Source organism: Panthera onca, chromosome E1 (assembly GCF_046562875.1).
Source record: "Panthera onca isolate mPanOnc1 chromosome E1, mPanOnc1 haplotype 2, whole genome shotgun sequence".
NCBI lineage: Eukaryota > Metazoa > Chordata > Mammalia > Carnivora > Felidae > Panthera > Panthera onca.
The window spans coordinates 43,724,823-43,752,771 of NC_138352.1; the positions used below are offsets into that span (position 1 = coordinate 43,724,823).

The following is a 27,949-nucleotide window of genomic DNA, read 5'->3' on the forward strand; positions in this document are numbered from 1 at the left end:
ATAGTTAGATCTATATAAATCGATCTATCTATCTATATATATGTATCCATTTAAAGCCAAAACTTCATGAGTTTCGCTTTATTAAAGAAAACAGTAAGCTAGGAGAAAAGAGAAGTGGCACACATGGACTTCAATTTAATTATTTAAGGGTCTAGATCACAAGTATATTTGTGAGTCGCTGAGAGAAAAAAATCTTAATGTGCTTTCAGGCTAATCAGATTCTATCATTTCAAAATTAAAGTCACATTAAAAGTTTTACCTCAAATTATGATTTATAATTACTTAAAATATGCATGTTTTTAATTCCAAGAAAGTTATCCTAGGAATATCTTCCAGTTCTTAACTTCTTTGTAATCTATTTAGTGTATTTTTATTGCCATTTACCTCAAAAATCCTTACCTTCCAAGAAGCACAATGGCTATAACATCTGTTCTATACAAGAAATCTTTACCAAAACCTTTTTAACTAGTTCTAAGTTCAAAAGCTACAAAAACCTAAGACACAGAATTACCATTACATATTAAAGTTGTACAGTTACTATAAACTTCAAATATCGGAAAATTATTCACTTAAAACTTGAGAATGAATTTGCCTTCTTCCCAAAAAGTAAATAAAAAAGTGTTTGGAATAGTAAAAGCCTACAATACAATAATTTATATACATTTTTCTTCTTTTTTTAGAGACACAGAGCAGGAGAGAGGGACAGCGGGAAAGAGAGACCAACCTAAGCAGGCTCCACACTCAATGCAGAGCCTGATGCAGGGCTTAATCCCAGGACACTGGGATTATGACCTCAGCTGAAATCAAGAGTTGGACACTCAACTGACTGAGCCACCCAGGCACCCCTACATACATTTTTTTTTTTTTTTTACATAAAATTCAGTTACACCTGAATTTAAATGATTTAAGAATACTAAATATAGTTTAGGAAATTAATCAGCATTAATTTTCAAGCATTTCTCTCTCATTGCTTTAAGTTTTATCTAGGGAAACTCAGGTGAACTTAATGCTTTTATCTCGAGAAACTCAAATGAACTTATCCTCATTTTACATCATACCCTCAAACTCCCACAATTTTCATTAACAGTAAATGGGATTTAGGCATAAAACCACCACCTGTTAGGGTTTTCTAAGCCAACAAACATCTTAAGTACATCCTCACCTATACATCAAGTAACTAAGCAACTATTACACTAAAGTAACATAATTTCATTTTTCACTGCTGAGGAAGTAAGTCCTAATAACTAACACTCAGTGAAAAGCCTAAAGATTTTTGTTGGTGTTTTTTTTTTGGGGGGGGTGGGGGAATCACTTAAAAATAAGAGACTACTGAGCAAAGCTTCTAATATCCTGATGTTATAATAACCATAGCAAAAATACTTCTCTACATGTTGTATTCAGATATGAAAAGTGAAATGGTACAACCAACCCACCCAAGACAATGATATGCACCTCTTACACTAATTAAAACAAGTCCTTGAATTGCAACACAAGTACTACAATAGAGAAAGGAGGTAGAGGGGAACACATGGCAAATCTTTACCTAGTTCTTTTGAATTTAATCAACCATAGCCTAACAGAAAAAGTCTGCTTAATGCACTTAAATGTTTTTTCTCCTCTTGTATCTGTATCCCCAGAGAAAACAGGTTCAATTTTGTTTATAGTACTTTTCCATCAGAACTCTTAGCATTAGAATTCTTCATCATCGTTACTTGAAAAATTTTTACAAAGTATCTATTTGAAAAAAAAATACAAAAGTTCACATGCTAAATTTGAAAACCATAAAATATTTTTTTTCCTGAGGATACAAGACTACAGCAATGATGATGAACTATCTGATAGGTCATTAAAATAATTCTGAGTGGTGGGGTGCCTGGCTGGCTCAGTCGGTAGACATACGACTCTTGATCTGGGGGTTGTGAATTCAAGCCCCTCATTGGATATAGACATTACTTAAAAATAAAATCTTTAAAAATAATAATTCTGAGTGGGGGAAAAAATGAAAAGAACAAATGAGCTGACACACCTAATACCTAATGTTCAACATTTTTCTCAAAACTGACATCTTTAAACATTTCAACAATAGACCAGTAAAAAAGGAATCTTTTCCTAAATAATTTTGACAAACTATTAAAACACAACATACACTAATGAATAATGAATGGGTCAAAATGATGGTAGAAAATACTACCTGAAAAAAAAATATCCTGAAAGAGTAAAGAGAAATGTTTTTATTTTTATTATTTTTTTTAATGTTTATTTTTGACAGAGAGAGAGAGAGAGAGAGAGAGAGAGAGAGAGACAGAGCATGAGCGAGGGAGGGGCAGAGAGAGAGGTAGATACAGAATCCAAAGCAGGCTCCAGGCTCTGAGCTGTCAGCACAGAGCCCGACGCGGGGCTCGAACTCACAGACCACGAGATCATGACCAGAGCCAAAGTCGGACGCTCAACCGACTGAGCCAACCAGGCGCCCCAAAAAGAAATGTTTAAATGTCTAATTCAGCGTTTGTCTTGAATACTATAATTGCCCATTCACAGTCATTCATTCAACAAATATTACTGAGAGCCTTAAGCTGACAGCATCATTGATCTATGGCAAAACCTGAAAAGCTCTGGTTTAAATACCCTAATATATGTTGATGATTATCTTTGATATGAAGGTTTAAAAAAATATAGTTTCTTGCTCAAAATGGACAGTACACAGAAGAAACAGGACAAACAAAAGTGTCCTAAAAGACAAGTGAATAAAAAAGTTGGGTCACAAGTAAATTATGGAAGAAGACAAAAATGAATTAACTCTCTTCAGGGTAGCTAGAGAACAAAAGTTTTTAGTTTGGCTGCACTAGATTCCTATACTTCACTGCTGTTTATCTACTTGTTAATCCTGTTAAAGCTGCTACTCAAGGTTAAATTCCATTATAATTAATATCCTTCAATAAAAGAATCTAAAATTCTAAGACTAACGAATGGCCCATTTAGTTTGACAGTATTATGATGAAATTCTTGTATAATGAAAAGTATTTGGACACGTAGCTAAAATTCCATATATACACCACAGGAGCCAAAAAAAATAACAAGTATTTTTAGCCCTGACTTTGTTTTTTTAGTTCTCAAGGTATCAAGTTTTCTCAAAGTCTCATCACATTCTAGCTTACTATAATTTTTTTTTTAAAAGATGTAAACCTTCAGGAGAGGTTTTGTTTTTATTCTTATTTAAGGGAAAGACTAAAAGCCAATAATGACAGCAATAAAATTCCAAAAAAGTGAAGGCATAAAACAAAAATACCCAGAAAAAATTCTTCTCCTTCAAGGACACACTAATGGTAATAAAACAATCTTGCTTTGATGCAAACTAATAGCACACTTAAAAGAACAAATCAGTCCTGCCCACTATAGATAGGACTTGTGACCAGAGAAATTAAGCTAAAATTTTCCCAGCACCAGTTTTATATTTCTATCACACAACCACTAAATGAGGTCTGCTACAAATGTTAAAGCAAAAAAAAAAAAAAGAAAAAGAAGAAATTTAAGGCTGTAATCAAGAGAGGAATTTTGTTCCCTAATCCTTCTTCTATCAAAACATACTGATATTGGGGCCCCTGGGTGGCTCAATCGGTTGAAGGTCTGACTTCAGCTCGGGTCATGGTCTCGCAGTCTGTGAGTTTGAGACCCGCATCAGGCTCTGTGCTGACAGCCTGGAGCCTGGAGCCTGGAGCCTGGAGCCTGCTTCTGATTCTGTGTCTCCCTCTCTCTCTGCCCTTCCCCCACTCATTCTCTGTCTCTCTCTGTCAAAAATAAACATTAAAAAAAAAAACACATACTGATATTGATTCAACTACCCATTCTCAGAGGAAAGAGCAAAAAGTTAAAAACAAAATTAAAAAAAAATAGTAGTAAGTAGAAGTTTTTGGCTTTGGGATTCAAAGAATATTCTGAACAAATGTCCTCCTGGAATGTTAGTTAGGCCAATACTAGTTAGCATAAACCCTAACCCAAAAATCATTAGGTCTTTGCAAATTACTAAACAGTACTGACTACTGCTACAAAACAAATAACTGAGGGTTTGAAGTATCAAATTAGATTTGGTTTGCTGTGACAGATTTTTACCAATTAGCAACATGACAGATTTCTACCAATTAGCTATAAGGTGAGTTTACATTCTATTTCTATACCTCATCTACACTTGAAAAGAAAGGAACCCAAACATAGGCTACAGACAAAATTTAAAATGCACTATAGAACCTGATCAGACTCTTCAGAACTATCAAGATTATCAAAACAAGAAAAGTCTGAGAAAATATCAGTCTAGAACAGCCTAAGGAAACGGGACAACTAAATGCAGTATCCTGGATGAGGCAGAGGGTAGAAAAAGAATTTCAAGTAAAAATAAAGGAAACCCAAATAATGTACAGACTTTAGTTAACACCACTGTATCACTATCAGTTCATTAGTTGTGAAAAATGTTAACAATACATAAGATACTCAAAATAAAAGCTAGGTGAGAATTATATAGGAACTTTCTATACTATCTTTGCAAATTTTATGTAAAACTTTTAAAATTGAGTTTATTTTTAAAAATACACTAAGGATGACATGAAAGAAAGGGGTTAAGCAAGGGCAATTCTGTACTTTTATAACTAAATATTTCAATTAATAAGAAAAACAGAATTTTACTCTTTGCAAAATAGAATGCTTTCCCTCCTTTCCCCACCAAGAAGGGAAATATCACCATAATCACAAACATTTCAGTAACAAGATGTCATAGGTGCTGAACCAAACAGAAGGGCACTGCCTGTGCCTGCAAAAAGCAAGCTCAAACTAAATTAACCAGCTTTTTAGTTACCACCTGGGTCCTTCCGGTTCCCCTTTCCTCAGTGCTACACCTCCACTTGGAACTCAGGATTGCCTCCTGCAGCTGATGCCACCCCTACTGTCCAGCTGCTCTCTTCTCAGGGGAGCTTAAAAGAAGGGAATAGAGTGCCACAGATGGGAAGAAATGAAAAAGGGGTTAGCTAGACAGACAGAGGCAGACTAATTATCCCAAAAGGGAGGCAGACGGTGTCCCTGGAGCAAAGAAAAGGGCTAGACAAATATACTCCATCTGAAAAGACCTTATTATTCTTTAAGATATGTCTGATTTAAGTAACAACATTCTAAAGTAAATGACAAGGGGGCTGGGGGAGAAAGCTAAAACATTACATAAATACCAATGACTATACACACTACAGAACAGGCTTTGGAACGGTAATTACGATTATACATACTACTCCTAATATATTTTGCTTTACTATTTCAATTGCTTTCACTTTGACAAAATTTTTAAAGTTAATTACCATTCAGTGGCATTCAGCAAAATCTAACAACAATTAAAACCTAATATGCCAAAATTATATTCATTTACATTCAAGATCAATATTTTAAAATACAGGTACTACCATTTTTTTTAGTTATGCAAAAAAGCAAAATTAAACTACAGAAGCAGTTTTTTAAACTGTAGCCCAGTTTTAGGAGAAAACATTTAGCATAACATGAAACTTAGGGGAGAAAAAAAATCCACACAGTATTTTCATTTAACTTTAATAGGCTTTACTTCTAAAACATTAGTCCTACTATGGTAAAACTGAATACCTCACACCTGTTAAAATTATCTTTGATTTCACAAAATGTATTACATGGAATCTGGGGGGGAAATGGTCTGTTCATATGCTCTGCCAATTTTATTAACACTAAAATCCCCAAGTCAGCATTATAGTTTATCAACAACTAGTTTTTATCTATAGTTTATAAACATCATTAAAAATAGTTCCCAAAATTTTTGTAAGGTGGTTTTTATGACCACTTAAAATAAAGATTAAAATAACTCCAGCATACCAAAGTCAATGGAAGAAAAAGGAAGCTGGCAAGCTTACCTTTTGACATAACAATTAAAAAGCAGCAGCATCTTGCTGATGCCAGGAAGAAATTTCATATCCTGATATATATGTATATATCATATATTTGTGCATGTACATATATATAAACACATCACTTTACATATTTACAACTACACACTGCATACTTAGAACTAAGAACTAATCTCTCCAGCAGGGATCTTATTAGGAAAGCTGGAAAAGCTGGAAAGCATTTATCATAAAAGAACTGCAATCACTCTCAAAATAAGGATTAGCACTGAAGGGTTTGTTCATTAGAAGGTAAAGGCGACATTCAAAACAAATATAACACATACATTCCTACAGAAAAGTTAGTCTTAGTTACTAAGGGCTTATTTGAGACAGCCACCTGGATTACATTACATCCAAAAATAAAATAGGTCTTACAGGTCAAATGGGCACTAATAGAAACTTCAGAGTACTCAATTTCAAATAAGAATGCTTTTTTTTAGTTATCTAAAAATCCTAAATTTACCTGTCAAGAAGCATTACCAAACATCTTGCTGAAGTGGTTGGTACCTTACATGCAAATAACTAATCATTTACATTCCTATCATCAAAGATTCAGTTAACATTGATTCTTACAAAGTAAGCAAAAGCATCAGCGATTACTGTAAGAGAGCTATAGTTTGTTTTTCTAAAGTAACATTTAGTCCTAAAAGTCACAAAAATAAGACAGAAGTAACCTTATTGATACATTTATAATAAAATTATTTCTGTGTAACTTTTTTGATTATGACCCCATGTTCTTTCTATATAAGCTAAATAAGTTGGCACTAGTCTCATCTTAATGATAGTCTTTGATGAAACAGTATCTAAAAGAATCACTTTCCAAAAATAACACAATTAACATATGCTTTCATTCGTTAATATAACAATAACTAAATATGTATCTGAAAAAACACGAGAAAGTTACAACATTTCTAGATACCCCTATAACTATCTGCATACTCATACAGTAGACAGCAATGGCAAAATTGACTCAAATAGTTAGTTACATATGCCTACAAATTACTGTTAGGAACTTTATGCTCCCCCATTCCATTTTTCTTAGGTAATGTAACATGTCTTCCCTGTGCCCTGTCTGTAAGAAGTTCACAAGGAAGCTGGGTGGTGAAAGAACAGTTATTCAAGGCTAAAGCCTACCACAGTATAGATAATTTAAGTAAAATAAAATAACCAGAGTGAAATAAGCTAAATTTTTATCTGGCTTCATGCCTAACAATGTTTCACACACAAAAACATCTCAATTTGTAATATAAATGATTTTTAGGAAAAGTATACAATGTTGCTGTATCATTACTTAGAAATGATAAGTTGCTTTCACCTGACAAGTCATGGTGAATAAGGTCAGCAAAATTGGGGTCTTCACCCCACCAAAATATCCACAATTCTCTTCTTCCAGGTCTCTGATCTCGCCGCCAAACACCGAGTACATCTGCCTTAAGGCAGCGACTAAAACTGCTCAAAATGGGGTCTTCCTCTGTCACCGGAAACAGAATAGGGGCAGAAGTTGGGCCTTGCCATACATATCTTTTCCATTTAATTCCCGTCAAGTCAGCCTAAAGAAAAGAAAGCGTGATTATTGCACATTCACTCAAAGTCAAAAGCACTCACTTTTAAAGTCCCTTCTTTAAGACATTATAATTTTTCAATATATACTTAAGATATTAAAGCAGATTGACTGAAAAAAAAAAAATGTTTGATAAGTGAACCAAAAATTTAAGGACCAGAAACAGTTAAAAAATTAACACTGACATATCACTGAATAGCAACAAATACTGTGTCCCAAAGAGAAATAAGTGTAATAATGTTAAATACAAACATGTACTTTAATACTGCACACTTAGTAAACATTTCCTAAGTTCTGTTCCAACTAGTCACACTTGTAACAGAAAATTAATTTTTAAAGACTCATCATTCCATGTTTATAGAAGTGATGTCTCTAATGAAAAGAAACGTGAACTATAACTGAAAAAATTTATTAGTTCTTCACATATCCCTTTTAGGAAAAGTGAAATAGGTGCTCACAAAGAACTGTCAAGATTTGTAGTAGTCTATTTTCAAAGAACCTGATACTAAAAGTACCAAAAATAGACGGAGCCAGAAATGTAAAACCTGCTGTTATGTCTTAACATCTGAAGATGATGCTGATTAATGGACATTGTACAAGAAAACATTTTATAAGAGAAGGGCGCAAAAAATCCCTATTTGGCACAGTGAAAGAAATTCGACAGAGGAAATTCCGTAATTCTTTACTGCGCTTAAAGGTGTAAAGCCTAAAGTGCCAAAAATGAAACTGCTGATACATGACTGGCAGTTTACACTTGCCAACTAGTTGTGCTCCGCCCACTCAGTTCACTTACCTATCAGATTCTCTCTTAATATTTCTCATAGCACAGAAAATATAAAAAAAGTCACTGAAACTTTAAATCATGGATGAAGCTAAGCTACTGCCCAACTGAGGACTAAATATTTGCAACAGTTGGTACTTTTCAAAGTCTTAATAGTTGGATGTTCCCAGAACTGGGCCAACCTATACAATTGTCATTCTTGCATCCAACTTCCCTAGACTTTTCAATAAAACGAGGAGCAGCCTGCTCAAAGCATTCTAAAAATACAAGCAAAACAGACAAATAAAAAAAAAAAATTAGTGCAAAATCATGACACCTCCATTAGTCCGTTTCACTCTCACACAAACATAATGTAATAAAAGCAAGATGGCTAGAAATTGTCAAAACGGTAAACTGTTTTCAAAGTTTAAAGAGAAAACATATGAAATAGTATCTACTGGTTTTTATACAGAGATATGAACTCATCGGAGGAAAAAACTAATCTGCTAGTTTGACTCATTAGAAGAACGTAAAACGAAAAGAGATTTTTAGTATCTAAGTTCCGGGGTACTGTTTATTGGGGGAAACCAAACTACCGGACTGAGGCATAAAGGCACCGGGAGAATGGGCAATGTGCAAAGTGTGAAGAAAGATACACGGTCAATAAGGTGAAAAGCAATAGTTAAGAAACACAGAGGGAAATGTGAGTGTCCAGCCAGATAAGGAGCACAAGTTGAAGGCAGGACTACGGTGAGAAAGAGTCAGAAACAAGGAAGGAAAAAAAAAAAAAAAAAAAGCCAGCACTCCTACACCAGAGCCCAGGATGGTGGGTGAGCGAACGCGTTTCCCGGGGTTGGTGCGGAGCTGGGCCGCCACGCCGGCTCTGGCTGGGCCTAGCCTAGGGACTCGGGCATCTGGATCAGACCCGGACCCCCTCCCCCACGGCCCAAGGGCGCACCTCGCCGCCCCCTCCCCCACCGCCCCGTTCGCCGGGGCCTCTGCCCGCGGCCCGGGCACTTACCAGGCAGAAGAGGTTACAGTGACAATCTTCCAGGCTGGCCCCGTTCGGCACGAAGGAGGAACTCATCGTCCCTCACAGCAGCCGCCGCCGGCGCCACAACCCACCATCCGCCATTACCGCCGCCTCCGACCAGAGAGAGAAACACAGACACCGGGGAGGGCGGGGGGGTGGTGGTTGGGGGAGCGGTGGAAGAGGAGGCCGCCGGGCCGCCCGCCCTCCCCACCCACCCCCCCCGCCGCCGCGAGCAGCCCCCGCCGCCCGGCCGGCACCTAGCCGCCCGGGGCCCAGGGCCGGCGGGAGGGCCGCGCCGCGCTCGCCCCGCGGGCCGGACTGCAGCCGCCGCGGAGCCCGCGGACGCTCGTTCCTCTCTGGGGGACAGAGGAGATATGGGCCCCTTCCACAAGGAAAAATAATAAATTACACAATAAATAATTAAAATCGAGTCCGAGAGGGCAGAGCACAAGCCCTGGAGACTTCTCCCGGGCGGGGAGGCGCCCGTAGAGGGGCAGGAAGGGCAAGAACCGGGAGAGAAGCTCAGGCCCCCGGCCCGGCAGCGGCGATGTCCTTAAGCCCAGAATCTCTTCAGCGGCGGAGGTGGTGGCGGCGTCTGCGGGCTGAGACCATTCTCTGGCTGTGTCTTCGTGTCGTCCCTGGGCCAAGCCGGCCTAACGTCTGCTCTACTGCGGCCTCACCGCCCGGACGCCGTAGTCTCCCCCATTTTGTGGGCCCAGCGGGCGGTGTTTTTCCCCCTTTAATCCGAATTCACGGGTTTTCCCTTCGCTTTAATGGCGGCCACAGGGACCAGCTCGCCCTCTCTGCTCGCCCATTGGCCGCCTTGAGGTCACGTGGGCTCGGGCTCCGTGGGGAGGAGGAGAGAGAAGGGAGTGAGAGAGGGCCGGGAAGCTTTCGGCGGAGGCGGTGAGCCCTGGGGACCGGACAACCAGCTGGCGGCTACTAAGATAGCGCCATCTGCTGGGTGCCCCAGCTAGTGTAAGATGACCCCGGGCCCCAGGCCCTACCTTGTTCCTTGCTGGGAATTTTGCAGTGCAAGAGGGTTGTATCACAAATCTGATAATTACGTGGAAATCAGTTTGATTTCGTCGTAAGAGAAAGTGTTGTAAAAATTCTCAGGCATCCTCAATCCTCATTTTTTCCAGGGGACCACTGAGGTGTTTTGCAAACCTCCGAGCTTGGGAGTCAGACGACCTGAGATAGAACTTGGACCCTTAAAAGTTGTGATACTAAGAAAGAAATGTATAAGAAACAATATAGCCTCGTTGTTAATAGCCTGAGAGTTAGAGCCACACTGTTGGGGTTCAAACCTTGAGCTAGTCACCTCTTTGTGTCTCAGTTTCCTCATTTGTGAAGTGGGGAAGAGATACCCCCTATCTCACAGGATTGTTGTGATAATTAATACATATAAAGCAGGTATCCCAGTACCTGGGATAGATCTGCATTGCTAAGAGTTATCTATTATTGTTGTCATCATTACCTCATAAGATTATTGTGAGGAGTTGGTGAACCAGTCAGTTTAAGTGAAGTGCCCACCAGTATAATCTCTGTGAGAACTAGAACTTTGTTTTGCTTACCGCTGTATCACTAGGGCATAAAACAAGGTTCCTAGAACACAGTAGGTGCTTGATATTTGTAAATCTGCAAATCGATGAATAGTAAGAAGTGGTAAGTAAGTAAGATATTAGTTCCCTTCCCTATAAAACATTCAATTCTTTCCTAGATTACACTTAAGTATAAGAATTCAAACATTTTCCCTGAGGTTTTCTCTCTCCCCTAACAGTGGGGAGAGAGAAAGGAAGTAAGAGAGAGAATGGAAGAAGGCAAGGAGAGGTAAAGGTGAATCAAAAGTTAGGGGATGCCTGGGTACTCAGTTAGTTGAGCTTCCGACTCTTGATTTGGACTCAGGTTACAATTTCATGGTCAAAAGATCCAGCCTCGCATGGCTCGCTCTGTGCTGGGAGTGGAGGCTGCTTAAGATTCTCTCTCTCATCTTGATGATGAAAGTTGAACTTTCTTTCATGTATTTGTTGTCTTTAAAATTTTTATTTCTTGGGGCACCTGGGTGGCTGAGTCAGTTGAGCATCCGACTTGGACTCAGGTCATGATCTGGGGTTCATGGGTCCGAGCCCCGCATCGGGCTGTACTGACAGCTCAGAGCCTGGAGCCTGCTTCAGATTCTGTGTCTCCCTCTTTCTCTGCCCCTCCCCCACTCATGCTCTGTCGCTCTTGCTCTCAAAAATAAATATTAAAAAAAATTTTTTTTAAAGATTCTCTCCCTTTCCCTCCCCCCTCCCCCATTCACACATGTGTGTGTGCACACTCTCAAAAAAAGGAAAAAAAAAAAAAGAAACATTCTTTCTTGAGTTAGGATTTACCATAATTTTACATCATAATTGCCTTTGTAATATAAATGATGGGCTCTTCCATGTCACTTCTACAGCCATGGAATGGAAAGCATTCTTTAGTCAACCATTCGTTCATCTATGATGATTAAGAGCCCAAATCTTAAAGCCCAAAGCCTGTAGAAAAAGTTCTACCTCTCACTAGTTGATCTTGGATTAAATTTTACTTCAGATGAAATAAATTTCTACTACTCTCTGCTTTTGTATTGTAAAATGAAGATAATAAGTGTTTTGGGGGGGCATGTGGCTGGCTGAGTTGGTTAAGCATCATTCTTGATTTCGGCTTAGGTCATAATTTCATGTCTCGTGGGATCGAGCCCCATACAGGCTCTGCTCTGACAGTATGGAGGCTACTTGGGATTCTCTCTCCCTTTCTCTCTGCCCCTCCCAGCCCCCCCCCCCGCCAAAATGAATAAATAAATAAACTTTTAAAAAAAAGTACTTTTCTCCTAAAGTGTCTGGTGAATGACACATTGTAGGTATAGGGCTTGCCGCAGTGCTTACTAAATGTTAGCTATTAAAATACTTTTAAAAATCATTATTGAGGGGCGCCTGGGTGGCTCAGTTGGTTGAGTGATTGACTTCGGCTCAGGACATGATCTCAAGGCGCCTGGGTTCGAGCTCTGCGTCCGGCTCCGTGCTGACAGCTCGGAGCCTGGAGCCTGCTTTGGATTCAGTGTCTCCCTCTCTCTCTCTCTGCCCCTCCCCCGCTTATGCACATGCGCGCTCGCACTCTCCCTCTCAAATAAGTAAACATTAAAAGAATTAAAAAAAAAAAAAAAAAAACATTGAGCATCTGCGTGCTTAACTGAGTGTGTTCCTGGTCTTTGCTAGGCCTGGGATACAAATATGAATAAGATACCTGCCTGTCTCTCAAGATTCCTGAAAAGAGGCAATAAAGGAAACATTTCTCACAGAATCAGATAAAATACAATGAAGGTGATTGCTTGAATAAGGCATGTATCAACTATGGCACAATAGGAGGAGGAGCACCAAAGTCAGAGAAGGCATCTTAAAGTAGGTAGCATTTGAAATCAGATTTAAAGGATAAAATGAATTCTTATAAAGCCCTTTGAAGCAGTTAAATCTTATTAAGCCCAATTCAGATCCAAAGGCCACATATCAAAGTCAATTATACAACCAAGACTAATTTAATCCAGGAGCTCAAATTAGCTGAAGTCCACATCCTTTCTGAGTGCCAGCACCAGGGAGACAACAATTCCCAGACCCCATAAGGTAAGAGTGCCTCTCCACATCTCTTTTTCCCTGATAGAATCCTCAGATCTTTGTTCCCACTGCTTTTGGCACTCTGAAATGTCCTTCCCCACCTTTTATTTTATCCAAAACATAGCCATCCTCTTTGGAAGTCTCACCCTCCATTGCTCAGGCCTCAACTCAAGCACCTTCCTCAGGACTCCAGAGGCAGGTAGAATCTCCCTGAAACATTTGCAAAATAACATTTGTTTGACCTTTCATTTGAATATCATTCTTGTCAAAAAGAAGAGAGAGGAGATAGAAGACCCAGGAGAAAATGTCCCAGAAAGGATCATGAAAGGAGCAAGACAGAGAAAGAAGGGTGAAAAAGCAAAAGAGAAAAACTGAGAGAAAATGGAGAAACAAGGTGGAGGAAAGGGACACCAAATGTGAGAGGAATGGAAACATCATGGAGAGAAGAGAAAAGATCAATATCAGCACACAGAGAACATGTCAGTAACCACCTACCTTCTCTTAAAATGCTATTTTGTGTAAGTTTTAAAGTAACGGAAATAAAACAGTATATGCACATTGTCAAAAGTTTGGAAGATACAGAAAAGTGTAAAGATGAAACGTTTTAAGTGTACACTTTTTTTTTTTTTTTTTTTTTTTTTAATGCCCAAGGGGCGCCTGGGTGGCTCAGTCAGTTGAGCATCTGACTTCAGCTCAGGTCATGATCTCGTGGTTCGTGGGTTCGAGCCCTACGTCGGGCTCTGTGCTGATAGCTCAGAGCCTGGGGCCTAGTTCAGATTCTGTGTCTCCCTCTCTCTCTGCCCCTCTCCTGCTCACACTCTTCCTCTCTCTCTCTCTCAAAAATAAATAAACATTTAAAAAAAATTTTTTAAATGCCCATTACATCACCATTCATAATCAACCATCTTTTAACATTTTGACGTTTTTCCTTACAGACTTTTCCTTATATACATATATATCTCCGACATGGTTGTAGTCATACTACATATACATTTTACTATACATATTTACTATCTAGTTAATGTGTCAGGTCATGTATGAACAAGGCATCAGATATACAAGGAGTTCATAATCTTGCTAGATATGGCAATTGGATAGTTAGACCAACTAGGATCAAAACTCCACACTGCCTGCTAGCTCCCTAACTTCCATTTACTCATTAGTAAAACGCGTATGCAACAATAGCACCCAAATGTTAGAGTTGTTGTGACAAAGGAGATAATCTAAGTAAAATAGGAGAGCCAAGCAGAAATGCTAAGGTGAATGGTAGACAGTTGCGTTGGGGTGCTAATCACCTATTGTCTTTGACCCTTTGAAATGTGAATTTGCTTAATGATCTACATTTAAAATTGTTCTCTAACTCCTTCACCCTTTTAGGGACTCCATTCTGAAAAGGACAGTGGATGTACCTGGCCTCCAGGACAGGGGACAGATACATCATCTAAGACAGAGAAAGTCTAGGAAAGGGCAATGTCGGACTTTAGGACTAATGTTCCCCACCTGTTCTGAAAAATCCCAGGGTCTAGAGCAGAGCTATCCAATGGAAGTGTAACGTTAGCTAAAGAAGTAATTAAAACTTTTTCAGTAGCCACATTAAAAAAAATAAAAAAAATAAATAGGTGAAATTAATTTTAATTATATATTTATCCCAACATAACAGAAATATTACAATTTCATATGTAATCAATGTAAAAATTATTGAGATAGTTTGCCTTTTTTTTAAAACCCAATCTTTCAAAATCTACACAGAATCAAAATACACATGTATTTTCACTTACAGCACATTTCATTTCACACTAGCCACATATCAAATGCCCAATAGCCACACGTGGTTAGTGGCTACTATGTTAAGTAATACATGTCTATACAGTCAAAAGCTATAAACTAAGGACCAATTAAGCTGTAGAGTGAGTGGTCTTGAGCCTGGGGACAATATTGATTTTCATAAGGTCATGTTAATGTTTTAATGTTGTATTTAATTCAATGTATAAAAAAAAAGGCTGAGTGAATGCACAGACACTGCTTCGTTGAATATAGAAATAAACAATGTAAATTAGTAAGTTGAGCCAATTAAAACATTTCAGTTCTAAGTGCTAAATATCCTAAACTGTCTTCAAGGTTGGACTGACTTGCCATTTTTCTTAGTAGTGTAGCATCTACTCTCAAACACAAGTTTCTCAATACATGTTTTATTTTAATATTAAATTTGAAGTCAATTCCCCCTAATTTCCTCACTTTGAAATTTCGTTTGTAATCCTTCATAAGCAAATCAAATATCTCCTTCCCCCTTTCTTTATTTTATCTGAGCTGGTCATTTGATTGCTCTGGATCTCAGTTTTCTCAATTATGAAAGACTGAATTAAATAATTGCTATGATTTAACACCTCAAATGTAACACTTAATATATGTCAGGCACTGTGCTAAGTATTTTGCATTAATTATCTACTATCCTTTCCACAAGCTTCTGAGGTAAGTGCTATATTATCCCACTTTTTTAGATTGGAATACTGAGGTTTAGAGAACAACTTGCTCAAGGTCTCTAAAAGTGTGCTAAGGGAGCCTAATCCATAGTGACGGGCTCAAGAGAAACTTCCTGGAGGGATAGTTAAACTAAATCTTGAAGGATGAGTTAGGTTGAGCTAGGAAAGATTCAGGTGAAAGGGGAAGGAGAGGGACAGAAGGAAGGGATGGGGTGGAGATGGGTGGGGGCTGAACGGAAAGCTTAGTGTTGGTAAGAAAAGATTAGGCTGAAGAAGTAACCTTACGGCCAAATTATGAAGAGTGTGGATTTCTTCCAGAAGAGAATGAGTAACCACTGAAAAACTTTAAACATGAGAGTACCGAACTAAGATTTGTTTTTAGAAGCAAGATGCCAGGAGACTTGTTCTGGGCATTATGGAAATCCAGTCAGGAAGTGAAGACGCCTGAACTAATTAAGAGGAGCTTATCTAAAAACATCCTTTTTGCTTCACAATTATTCCCTCTATTAAGGCATCAGCAAGGAAGACAGGGAGCTAGAGGAAATCACTTTTGCAAAATGCTGAGCATTCCTTTCTTACTGAGCAGATGATTTTTCTCAGAGTAGCCAAAGTTAACAGAGGAGACAAGTGCCATTCTCTGAACCTACTCCTCCTACTAAAAAGTTCCACAAAGGGGCGCCTGGGTGGCGCAGTCGGTTAAGCATCCGACTTCAGCCAGGTCACGATCTCGCGGTCTGTGAGTTCGATCCCCGCGTCAGGCTCTGGGCTTATGGCTCGGAGCCTGGAGCCTGTTTCCGATTCTGTGTCTCCCTCTCTCTCTGCCCCTCCCCCGTTCATGCTCTGTCTCTCTCTGTCCCAAAAATAAATAAAAAACGTTGAAAAAAAATTAAAAAAAAAAAAAAGTTCCACACAGAACTTTGGTCTCACAGGATAATTCCTACCCAGATACAACGCAGTTTGGGATTTTATGTTCTCTTCCCTCAAGGAAAGGTTCAAAAGAATTCAGAAGATGTAATGAGGTGATAAAATGGGAAGATTATTCTAGGATTATTCTACCGTGTAGAACTTGCATATATGTAAGGGATTTAATAGTAACATAGATGAAGGTAATAGTTTCATAGCATTTCTACCACTAGCTTTGACATTCATTCATTCACTCATTCATTCAATTAATATCTATTGATATTTACAATAAGCAAGGTTCTGTGCTAGGTGCTATAACGATGGGGCAATATGCAATAGTACATCAGAAATAGATTTGACTCTGAAGAAGCTCTTAATTCTCAGACAATAAGATAACATTAAATAAAAGTAAGTTGTGTATAAAAATGACTAAAATGGGTGTAGATCAAATATTATAAAATTGAAAGTAGATGGGGCTATCCTCAAGTAATGAGGAACAAAAGGTTAAAGGAGCGAAACTTTGCATTTAAAGCGGACAATAATTTATGTATAAGATTTGGATTTGCAGAGATTTCGGAAGAGCAATTTAGGCTACTGTTTCCCAAGCTGGACTTTGAAAACAAGGTTCTGAAGAACATTGGAAATTCCATGACAGAAGGTTCTTGGTTGTGCTGGGAACTTGCCTATTCTCAAATTGATTTCCTTCTCTCCCTCTGCCATATTTTGCATTTTAAGAAGTTGCTCCTTACAACTGACATTTCTCAGGCTCTCTTATCAGTTTCCTTGTGGGTTGGTTTGGCCAATGAAAGCAAGGGCAGCAGATGAGGGGCCATGGAGAGGCTAGGTCTTTCCTTCTCCCTGTGCTTCAGGCAGTGTCTCCAGTACTGGCTGCATCTTCTTTGGGACTCCAACTGCAAATGGACAGCTCCTCTCTCTCAGTGGACCCAGCTTCTACTGGGTAGTCTTGGCTCTTGGGCCATCTACTGATGCATATTGAATTACCTTGAAACTTCACAGCTTAAAACAGCAAATATTTTATTATCTCACACAATTCCTGAGGTTTAGTAATCTGAGAGTGACTTAACCAGGTGATTCTGGCTCAAGGTCTCTCATGAGGTTGCAGTCAAGATGTTGGCTGGGGCTACAGTTATCTCAAGATAACTCTCCAGAGTAGGACTCCAGAGTAGGACTCCAGAGTAGGACTCCAGAGTAGACTCCAGAGAGTCTTCAGTCTCCAGAGTAGGACTGAAGAGTTCACTTCCAAGTTCACTCACATGGTTGTTGGCAGGACACAGCTCCTAGCTGGACATTGGCCAGAGGTTTCAGTATTCTGCCAGGTGGCCTCCTCAGAACTGTATACAACATGGCAGCTTGTGTTTCCAATAGGAAGTTATCCAAGAGCTAGAGATACCAGAATAGAAATGCAGTCTTTTTAATAACCTAACTCAGAAGTAACATACCACCACCACTTCTGCCACATGCTGTTGGTAACACAGACTAACTGTGATCAGTGCGGGAAAGGCACACACGGGTGCTAATACCAAGAGGCAAGGATAATTGAGGGCTATCTTGAAGGCTGGTCCATCCTCTGGTCCCTGATGATTAACGTCCCTCTCAAATATGAAATACACTTACTTTCTCCCCAAAGTCACCAAAAGTCTCTTACGGCATCAGCTTGAAGTCAACGTGTCATCGTCTAAATCAAGTCCCAACACAGTTGAGGCTTCCTTAAGTATAGCTCCTTGAGTATAGTCCCTCTCCCCTCCATAGAGCTAAAGCAACAACTTATCAGCCCTCCATTCATCCAACATACAATGGTGACACGGGCATAAGAGGGTAACTGCTATGGATATTCCTGCTCAAAAAGGGGGAGAATGGCAGGCACAGAGAAGTCACTGGTCCATTGTAATTCCTAAACCCAGCTGAGCAAATGTTGAAAGTTCCTTAATTAAGTCTCAATGTCTGGGAATAATTCTCCCTGGCTCTGAGCTTCATGTTCTGGGGTCTTGGTTCTGACTTCAAAGTCATCCTCCCTTTTTCATGAAAGATAGCCCATGTTTACAGCTGAGGAGTTTTCTCAGCCTACTTCTTGCGAGTAGGACTTTTGAGAGTGTAAAGGCCTTTTAAAATTTTGTATTATATTGATAATTTTTGGTCCAAGATGGCAATGTTTCTGCATACACACTTCCTTTAAAATTTGTATGAGTTTTCTGTGAATCTTATTGGAGTCCACTCCATTAGACAAAAGCTACACCTACAAATACCTTTCTGATGACATGGCTGAGGGATAATGACCTTAAGCTTCCTAGATGCTTTATCATTTTATTGAGAGTCTGTGTGAGACACACTTTTAATCTCCTTAGAGGAACTTTTGTCTGACAGAATAGTACTCTGACACGTGCCTTAAATCTTTCTGAGACTTTCTTTGACAAAAGATTTTACAGTCACACCACTGGCTTTATCTTTGGGCTGTGTTTTACTGACAGTGCCCTGGATCTCATAATTGCTCAGAAGCTGCATCTTAATTTTAGCTTTGTTTACCATTCAGAGAAGCTGAGGATTTTCAAAAACGGCAAATTCTGTCTCCTTTTTGTTTAACAGTTCTTTATTTTACCTCTCTTCTCTCACATGTTACTATAGAAGAAAGATTTGCTTGAAAATCTGTTTTGCTAGATCACCCAGTTCATTAGACACGTTTTCTACCTTTCAGTTACTGTATGGCAGGCAATGGTGTTGCTGAACTTTATGCTCCTTTGTAATAACGTCCCCTTTCCTCTCGTATCCAATAACAGAACCTCATTTTCTTGCAAACCTTCACTTGCAGCATATCAAACATATGATATGATACCTCTATTAACAGTTTCTTCAAGTACTTTAGACTTTCACTAACCCCATCTCCAAAGTCCGCTGCCCAGTTCCAAAGTTACTTCTGCATTTTAGGATTTTGTTACAGCAGAATCCCACTTCCAGGTAGCAATAAGTACATAGTTATATATTTCTATGTAACATATTATTCTGAAGCTTAGCAGTTGAAAACAGCAAATATTTATTATCTCACACAGTTTTTGAGGATCAGGAGTCCAGGACCTGGCTTAGCTAGATCTCAGGGCTAGGAGCTCAGGGTTTCTCAAGAGGATGCAGTCAGTCAAGATGTTTGCTAGAGCTGCAGTTATCTCAAGGCTTAACTGGGGCTGGAGAATCTGCCAAAAAATGTATTACCACACATCTGGGCAACATTACCTTCTCCCTTAGTCTCTAGAATCCAAGGGGTAGCATCTCCCTCATATTGCCCATCTGTGGGTTGTCCCACTATTACCCTTAGAATTTCTCTAAAAATTTTAAAACTAGTTCCTCACATTAGATTCCCTGGATTGAATTCCCTGGCATAGGTGCTGTTTTCTGTTCTGGATCTTGATTCATATGTTAGTCAATGAGGTTCTGTTGAGCTGAACAAAGTTTTGTTTGAGGGAACAAATTTCTTTACTGTGGGACTTTTCAGAGCTTTTAATATGTTAAATACACTGTCAATCTCCCCGAGGAATCTACAACACACAACATTTCCCAAATTCTTTTCATCACAGATCCTACCTTTGTTTTGTTTTTGTTTTGTTTTGTTTTTACATGCACCTTATAGCTAGGATGCAAGAGCCATGATTTAGAAACATCATAGATCAATTTAACTGAAACAATAAGCTTTGTAAAGGAAAGCAGTAGAAAACAAGGTGAGAAAAGGGTTTAGGCTTAATCACTGAGGGTGAGGTGTTTAAACTTGATCCTATAGGCATTGAAGAGTCACTGAAGGTTGCCTCCTGTTGGGTAAAAAGTTAGAATTGTTGAGCTAAACTGTTTAATCATAGCAATGCCCTTTATTTTTTTATATGCAGAATTACCTAGTATGGTTAGTGAAATGGTGAAAAGAGAATTGTAGTTTAAATTTTTTTTTAATGTTTATTTTTATTTTTGAGACAGAGAGAGACAGAGCATGAACGGGGGAGGGTCAGAGAGAGAGACACACACACACACAGAACCTGAAACAGGTTCCAGGCTCTGAGCTGTCAGCACAGAGCCCAACACGGGGCTTGAACTCACGAACCGTGAGATCATGACCTGAGCCGAAGTTGGACGCTTAACCGACTGAGCCACCCAGGGACCCCAAGAGAATTGCAGTTTAAATGTTTTTCTTTCTACTGCCTTTATCTTTGGTTTAAAAGGGTTGAAGAAACTTGGCCCAAACTTTAGGTATCTCATCTTGTTTGGCTTATGTTTTCAATATAGTAGATGAATTTGAAAAAAAAAAAAAAATGGAGAAACCCTCAGAAGAAAAGAAAATGCTGCAACATACTCCTCTAAAAAACAGCTTTGTCAGAGACATTAAAAGATAGAGAAATTCTTTTGAAAAGAATTAGTGATGAGAAAAGAAGATGGAAGTATATCTCAGGGAAATAATGAGCTAGTAACTAGGAAGAGAATAGACATCTTTTAGGAAAAGCAGTATTTAAATTGTAATGTGTACATGACTTACCTATTTCTGCAAAACAAATTATCCCCAAACATTATTATTATCTTAACATTATTAACATTATTATCTTTCATAGTCTGTGGCTGTTTGGTTCTAGCTTAGAGATTCCCATGAGGTTAAGTCAGATGGTGGTTGTGATTGCAGTCATCTAAAGGCCTGACTTAGGCTACTAGATGTGCTTCCATGGTGGCTCATTCACATGAATGGCAAGTTAGTGCTGGCTACCAGCAGGAGGCCTCAGTTTCTCTTCACAGAGGTAAATTTTCAGGGGGTCCTTGAATTCATGGTGGCTGACTTCCCCCCAGAGCAAGGGATTTAAGAGGCCAAGGCAAAAATTACAATGTCTTTAATGTCTAGTTTCAGAAGGCCTACACTGTCACTTCTATAGTAATCTATTTGTTACACAAATCATCCCTGATTGAATGTAGGAGGGGAACACCAAGATAGGAGCATCAGTCTAGGTTATCTTGGAAGCTGGCTACCATAGCATATGTTCTGCATTTCTAGATTCCTCTGTTAACAGTCTTTCCCTCAACAAAACTCTTTCGAAATAGATACAATTTGGATAGCCAAATTATGCCTAGCATACTGAAAATATCATATTATCAGGTCAAATTTTAAAGAATTTCAGTGCAAGCTCAGCCAGTCTTCTGGATTTCTGTTTTCAAAGCTATGTATGGGATTTCCTATTGCAAAAGCTAAGCAAGTCAGGAATCTCTCAAGAACAAAGATTTATCCAAAGGCTGAAAATTCATCATTGATGAAGAAAAGTAGTTTATGACACCAGTTATTTTATTCCTCTGCTCACCATAAACAAATTCATCTCTTTGGGGAGAGGGGAAGCAGGTATATACAATATCTGACATGCTTGATTTTAGAAGACCTCTTTTTTTTAAAACATGAAAATCATATAAATAATCAGTAACTTTTTTCCTTTAAAAAGCCCAAACTGTATTCATTCACAATCTGTATCTTTTAATGTGGGAGAGATAAGTTACTGAAAGTATATGACCAGAAGAAATGTTACATTTCAATTAATAAGAAGACTTACCTTCTTCTTACAGGTACGACCTTGACCTTTAGATAGGTCTTCTCTATGAGACTGTTCCAAAGATGAACTATTGCCCTCTCCCTCAATGATTTGCCAAATAGAGACAGTATGGTATATGAAAAGTATAAACTTTGGAATTAAAACCTTGTATCTTTGCTAGCTGTGTGACCTTGGGCAAGTTACCAAACTTCTCCAAATCTCCATTTACTACTCTGTAAAATGGGGATAATAACCAAATTGAGGATTAGATGATATAATATAGTACTTAGCAAAATGCCTGTTAGAGTGAGGGTTCAATGAATGATAGCTACTATTAACAGTTTGGGCAAGCAAAGAAAGAAGTTCACCTTTCAGTCTTCAGGTCTTCTCTTAACACTACATGGCATCTGTGATTAGTGATTATTTTAATTCTTTTTTTTTTTTTTTAGTTTATTTATTTGGGGCGGGGAGGGGCAGAGGTAGAGGGAGATGGGGGATTTGAAGCTGGCTCTGCCTCTGTGCTGACAGCAGCAAGCCCAATGTGGGGCTCGAACTCACAAACTGTAAGATCATGCCCTGAGCCAAAACCAAGAGTCAGGCACTTAACTGACTGAGCCGCCCAAGCACCTCTGATTAGGGATATTTTTTAAGTCTTTGTTTTAATTCTAGGTCGTTAACACAGTGTTATATTAGTTTCAGGTGTACAATATACTGATTCAACACTTCCACACATCACCTGGTGCTCATCATAAGTGCACTTCTTTTTTTTTTTTTTTAATGTTTATTTATTTTTGAGACAGAGACAGAGCATGAGCAGGGGAGGGTCAGAGAGAGAGGGAGACACAGAATCTGAAACGGGCTCAGGTTCTGAGCTGTCAGCACAGAGCCCGACGCGGGGCTCGAACTCACGGACCGTGAGATCATGACCTGAGCTGAAGTCGGCCACGTAACCGACTGAGCCACCCAGGCGCCCCCATAAGTGCACTTCTTAATCCCCATCACCGATTTAACCCACCCTCTCACCCTCTCTCCTCTGGTAACCATCAGTATATTCTCTGTAATTAAGAGTCTGTGTCTTGATTTGTCTCTCTGTTATTTTTTCCCTTTGCTTGTTTGTTTTGTTCCCTTTTTTTAAATTTTTAAATGTTTATTTATTTTTGGGAGAGAGAGAATGGGGGAGGAGCAGAGAGAGAGAGGGAGACACAGAATCTGAAGCAAGTTCCAGGCTCTGAGCTGGCAGCACAGAGCCTGACACGGGGCTCTAACTCACCAGCTGCAAGACCATGAAGTCTGACATTTAACCAACTGAGCCACCCAGGTGCCCCTGTTTGTTTTATTTCTTAAATTCCACATATGAGTGAAATCACATGGTATTTTCTTTCTCTGACTTATTTCACTTAGCATTATATTCTCTAGCTATATCCATTTTGTTGCAAATGGCAAGATTTCATTCTTTTTTTTATGGTTGAATAAAATATATATACACATTTCACATATTTTTTATCCATTCATCAATTGATGGACACTTGGCTGTGTCTATATCTTGGCCACTGTAAATAATGCTACTATAAACATAGGGGTACATGTATCTCTTTGAATTAGTGTTCTTGTGTTCTTTGGGTAAATAGCCAGCAATGCCATTGCTGGATCATAAGGTAGTTCTATTTTTAACTATTTGAGGAATCTCCATACTGTTTTCCACAGTGGCTGTACCAGTTTTCATTCCCACCTAACGATGCATGAGGGTTCCTTTTTCTCCAGATCCTTGCCAACACTTGTTGTTTCTTGTGTTTTTTATTTTAGCCATTCTGACAGGTGTGAGGTGATACCTCATTGTAGTTTTGATTTTCATTTCCTTGATGATAATTGATGGTGAGCATCTTTTCTTGTGTCTGTTGGCCATCTGTCTTTTTCTTTTTTTTCTATTGTTTTTTTATTTTTTATTTTTAAAAATTTACATCCAAATTAGTTAGCATATAGTGCAACAATGATTTCAGGAGTAGATTCCTTAGTGCCCCTTACCCATTTAGCCCATACCCCCTCCCACAACCCTTCCCGTAACCCTCAGTTTGTTCTCCATACTTATGAGTCTCTTCTGTTTTGTCCCCCTTCCTGTTTTTATATTATTTTTGTTTCCCTTCCCTTATGTTCATCTGTTTTGTCTCTTAAAGTCCTCATATGAGTGAAGTCATATGATTTTTGTCTTTCTCTGACTAATTTCACTTAGCATAATACCTTCCAATTCCATCCACGTAGTTGCAAATGGCAAGATTTCATTCTTTGTGATTGCCGAGTAATACTCCATTGTATACATATACCACATTTTCTTTATCCATTCATCCATCGATGGACATTTGGGCTCTTTCCATACTTTGGCTATTGTTGATAGTGCTGCTGTAAACATGGGGGTGCATGTGTCCCTTTGAAACAGCATACCTGTATCCCTTGGATAAATGCCTAGTAGTGCAATTGCTGGCTCATAGGGTAGTTCTATTTTTAGTTTTTTGAGGAACCTCCATACCGTTTTCCTGACTGGCTGCACCAGCTTGCATTCCCAGGCCATCTGTCTTTCTTTGGAGAAATGTCTGTTCATGTCTTCTGCCCATTTTTAATTAGATCATTTGTTTTTTGGGGGTGTTAGGTTTTATAAGTTCTGTATGTATTTTGAATACTAGCCCTTTATTGTATGTCACTTGCAAATATCTTCTCCCATTCTTTAAGTTGCCTTTTAGTTTTGTTGATTGTTTCCTTCACTGTGCAGAAGCTTTTTATTTTGATGAGGTCCCACTAGTTCATTTTTGCTCTTGTTTCCCTTGCCTCAAAAGACATATTGTGATTAGTGATTTTAAAATGTTGAAGGCACTTCAAAAATAACAATGATTAAAAAGCTTAACTTATGGTCGTGTTGCTCCTTACTTTTAAGTTTTCTCTGGATGCAAAGCAGTCCATTCAATATGTAATTCAATGAAGTAGACATTTTTAAAAATACTTTTTCTCACAATGATGACCCTCAAGAAAAATAAGACACTGCAACACCACAAAATGATTATCAGATTATAAACCTGGGCTTAATTTTCCCAGAATTGGTCTTTGGAAAGTAAATGTTATAAATCTTAAGATATTTTGGGAAGTAGTCAATAAACTTTGGAGGTAATCACCTTTGTAAGACTCTTTCCCCTATTTTCTAGACGGAAAGGGGAGAAGAATAATACTTTATGAAGTCTTTTTATATATTCAAATGCAGAACAGCCATAACCAAAAAAATGAATTACAAAGAATAATCAGGAATCTAAATATGTACATATTTTGATTCAGTACTAAATGGGTTTGGCAATTTTGATGCAAAACTATTTCATACTTTGCATGTATTTATAGCTTAACCATTTTATATACTTTTAAAAACTGAAATAAGAATAACAGAGGGGTGCCTGGGTGGCTCAGTCAGTTAAGCCTCTGACTTCAGCTCAGGTCATAACTTATGATTTGTGGGTTCAAGCCCTGCATCAGCTCTGTGCTGACAGCTTAGAACCTGAAGCCTGCTTCAGATTCTGTGTTTCCTTCTCTCTGCCCCTCCCCTGCTCACGCTCTCTCTCTCTCTCTCTCAAAAATAAATAAACATATAAAAAATTTTAAAAAAAGAATAGCTCTTAGAAAACACACAAAATGTTTTTAAATGTCCACTTTTAAAAAAAGAAAATATGAGTAAACGAGATTAAGAATATATGATTTTATTAAAACATAATTTACAAAGCAGCTGCAGATATTATTTTATTGTTAAAAAGTTAATACAAAGTATTAGTATTGGCTTTTCTTCCTTTGTGCAACTCAGTGATGATTCATAAAGTACCATAGCCTATATGGATATAATGGAATGCCATGTAGCTACCAAAAATGACAAGAGCCTCATTCATGTCCATACATGGAAATGTGTATAGAGTAATAAAAAAAAGAAAATAAGAGATACAAAGTAGCATATATACTCTGGTTAAACTATGTAAAAATATATGCCTATATACTGTAGTACAGTGGAAAGGACAGTGGAAATCAGAAGAGCTGTATTCTAGTTGTGACACTTGGCTGGATATTGATATCTAAGCAATTTATCTGCTTGTTCTCAGTTTCCTCATCCATGAAATGAAGAATTTAATCTAGAGTCAGTCTATAAGGAAGGCCAGTCTCAGTGCTAAAGTTTAGTGATTCCAGAGTTCACAGATTCGGAGTGACATAGTTTATCGTTTATTACCTTCTTTCCCATAAAATTGTTTAGGTTAATAATAATTTTAAAAGGATACCACATATTTTTAGGAAGACATAGGACAGACATAATATTAATCAGGAAATAAGATTCAGCGACAGACAAATATAATGTTTTCTTTAAACTTTGCAGGGGTGCCTGGGTGGCTGAGTCGGTTAAGCACGCAACTCTCGATTTCGGTTGAAGTCATGATCTCACAGTTCATGGGATTGAGCCCCACGTTGGGTTCTGTGCTGTCAGCATGGAGCCTGCTTGGGATTCTCTCTCTCCCTCTCTCTTTGCCCCTCCCCTGCTCATACTTTCTCTCTCAAAAGTAAATTAATAAACATTTTTTAAAAATTAAAAAAATAAACTTTGCTTAAAAAAGTTTCTTGAAAGGGGGCACCTGGGTGGCTCAGTTGGGCCTCTGACTTCAGCTCAGGTCATGATCTCCTAGTCAGTGAATTCGAGCCCCGCACCGGGCTCTGTGCTGACAGCTCAGAGCCTGGAGCCTGCTTCAGATTCTGTCTCCTCTCTCTGTTCCTCCCCCACTCGTGCTCTGTCTGTCTCTGTCTCTCAAAAATGAATAAACATTAACATGTTTTTTAATTATTAGGAAGTCACTGAAAGATTTGAAGTAAAAAAAAGTGACCTGATAAAAGTAGCATTTTAAACCAGGTATGTATCATATCAGAAAATGAGAGAATGAAGGCAGAACGACCCTTTAAAGCATGATTAACAATAAACTAGGCATGGAGTAGTAAGGGCTTGAACTTGGGAAGGCACATTATTTATTCATTTATGTATCAGGCATTTATAGACACTCACTGAGCTAAGTGCAGGGGGAACAGAGATGCTGTGAGTGCGAGTGCACAATATTTCTCCATCCCCTTTCCCAATTTAATTTCCTTCATAGAATTTCTCATTACCTGAAATTTTATTTATTTGGTTTTTATTTATTTATTATTTTATTGTCTGTCTCACCCTCCAGAATATAAATTCCTTGAAGGCAGAGAGTATCATGGATATAAATACTCAGTAAATTCTTGCTGAATAAAAGAGAAAGTGAAAATTATATTGAATCTTATACCATCTTTTCTGGTACATTTCCATGGCTTTGTAGCTTCAGACTAATTTAGCACCAAAAGCCCTTACAGACCCTCCTGCTGTGTTTCTAGTAAAATTAACTGAAGAAATTATTCTTATGACTGCCCTCCTTTCAGACTACTAGTAAAGTATTTCCCCATAAATTTTCCTCCCCTTCTGTTCAGAAATTCTTTCTTTGATAAAAATGAAGCTAGAAAAGAGAGATGATTATCTGTGCTTCTCTCAGTTCTTTCTGTATTACTTGTCTCCAGATATTTGATTATTAGTTTGATGCAATGGCTAAATATCCATTAGCCCTTTTTCTTGCAACTTCAGCTTACAAGCTTGGCTGAGATTGAATGGTACGAAACACCTCTCTCAGAGCCACTGGGAGATGAGACGGAGGTGAGGATCAGAGCCAGGGAGGAGAGCTCACAAGGTCAACAATTAGCAATGGTCTCTATCCCAATATCTCTGTGGTTTTTACTGGCTTTAGAACTACATGCCTCAGCCATGGGGCTCCAACACTTCTCTCTCTGAGCGGTAATACTTGAATCTGCTTCCCTTGAAAGTAATAGCATTTCACATTTGTAGAGCACTTAAGAGTTTACAAGATGCTTTTTAACCCCATGATCTTACTTAAATCTTATTTAATCCCTTTATTCTCATGCAGGTTATTACAAGTTTTTCTAGGAGAACCAAGGGGAAAACTTGAGTAAGATGTGGGAAAAGGAAGTTCATAGATAGTTATAAGCTGACTAAATGGTAA

General features: G+C 38.5%; 1 protein-coding gene and 1 long non-coding RNA gene across 4 annotated transcripts in view; one reads left to right on the forward strand and one right to left on the reverse strand.

The window, feature by feature from the left end:
- Positions 1–10,115, reverse strand: part of MED13 (mediator complex subunit 13) — a 108,765-nt gene extending 98,650 nt beyond the window's left edge. Inside the window, exons 1-2 of one of the 3 annotated variants that reach the window (XR_013552026.2) lie at positions 9,285–10,115; positions 7,258–7,492 (exon numbers count right to left, since the gene is read on the reverse strand). Coding sequence is in view for 1 of the 3 variants with exons in the window: in XM_078437376.2 (XP_078293502.2) it covers positions 7,258–7,492; positions 9,285–9,350 (301 nt within the window). In the remaining 2 variants the exon portion in view is untranslated. The other 2 variants (XM_078437376.2, XM_078437377.2) reach the window with 2 other exon arrangements.
- Positions 10,116–10,747: 632 nt separating this feature from the next.
- LOC132687934 (uncharacterized) overlaps positions 10,748–27,949 on the forward strand; it is a 131,504-nt gene continuing 114,302 nt past the window's right edge. The window contains exon 1 of the long non-coding RNA XR_009614345.3: positions 10,748–10,964. This is a non-coding gene — a long non-coding RNA (uncharacterized LOC132687934). The remainder of the gene's footprint in view (positions 10,965–27,949) is intronic.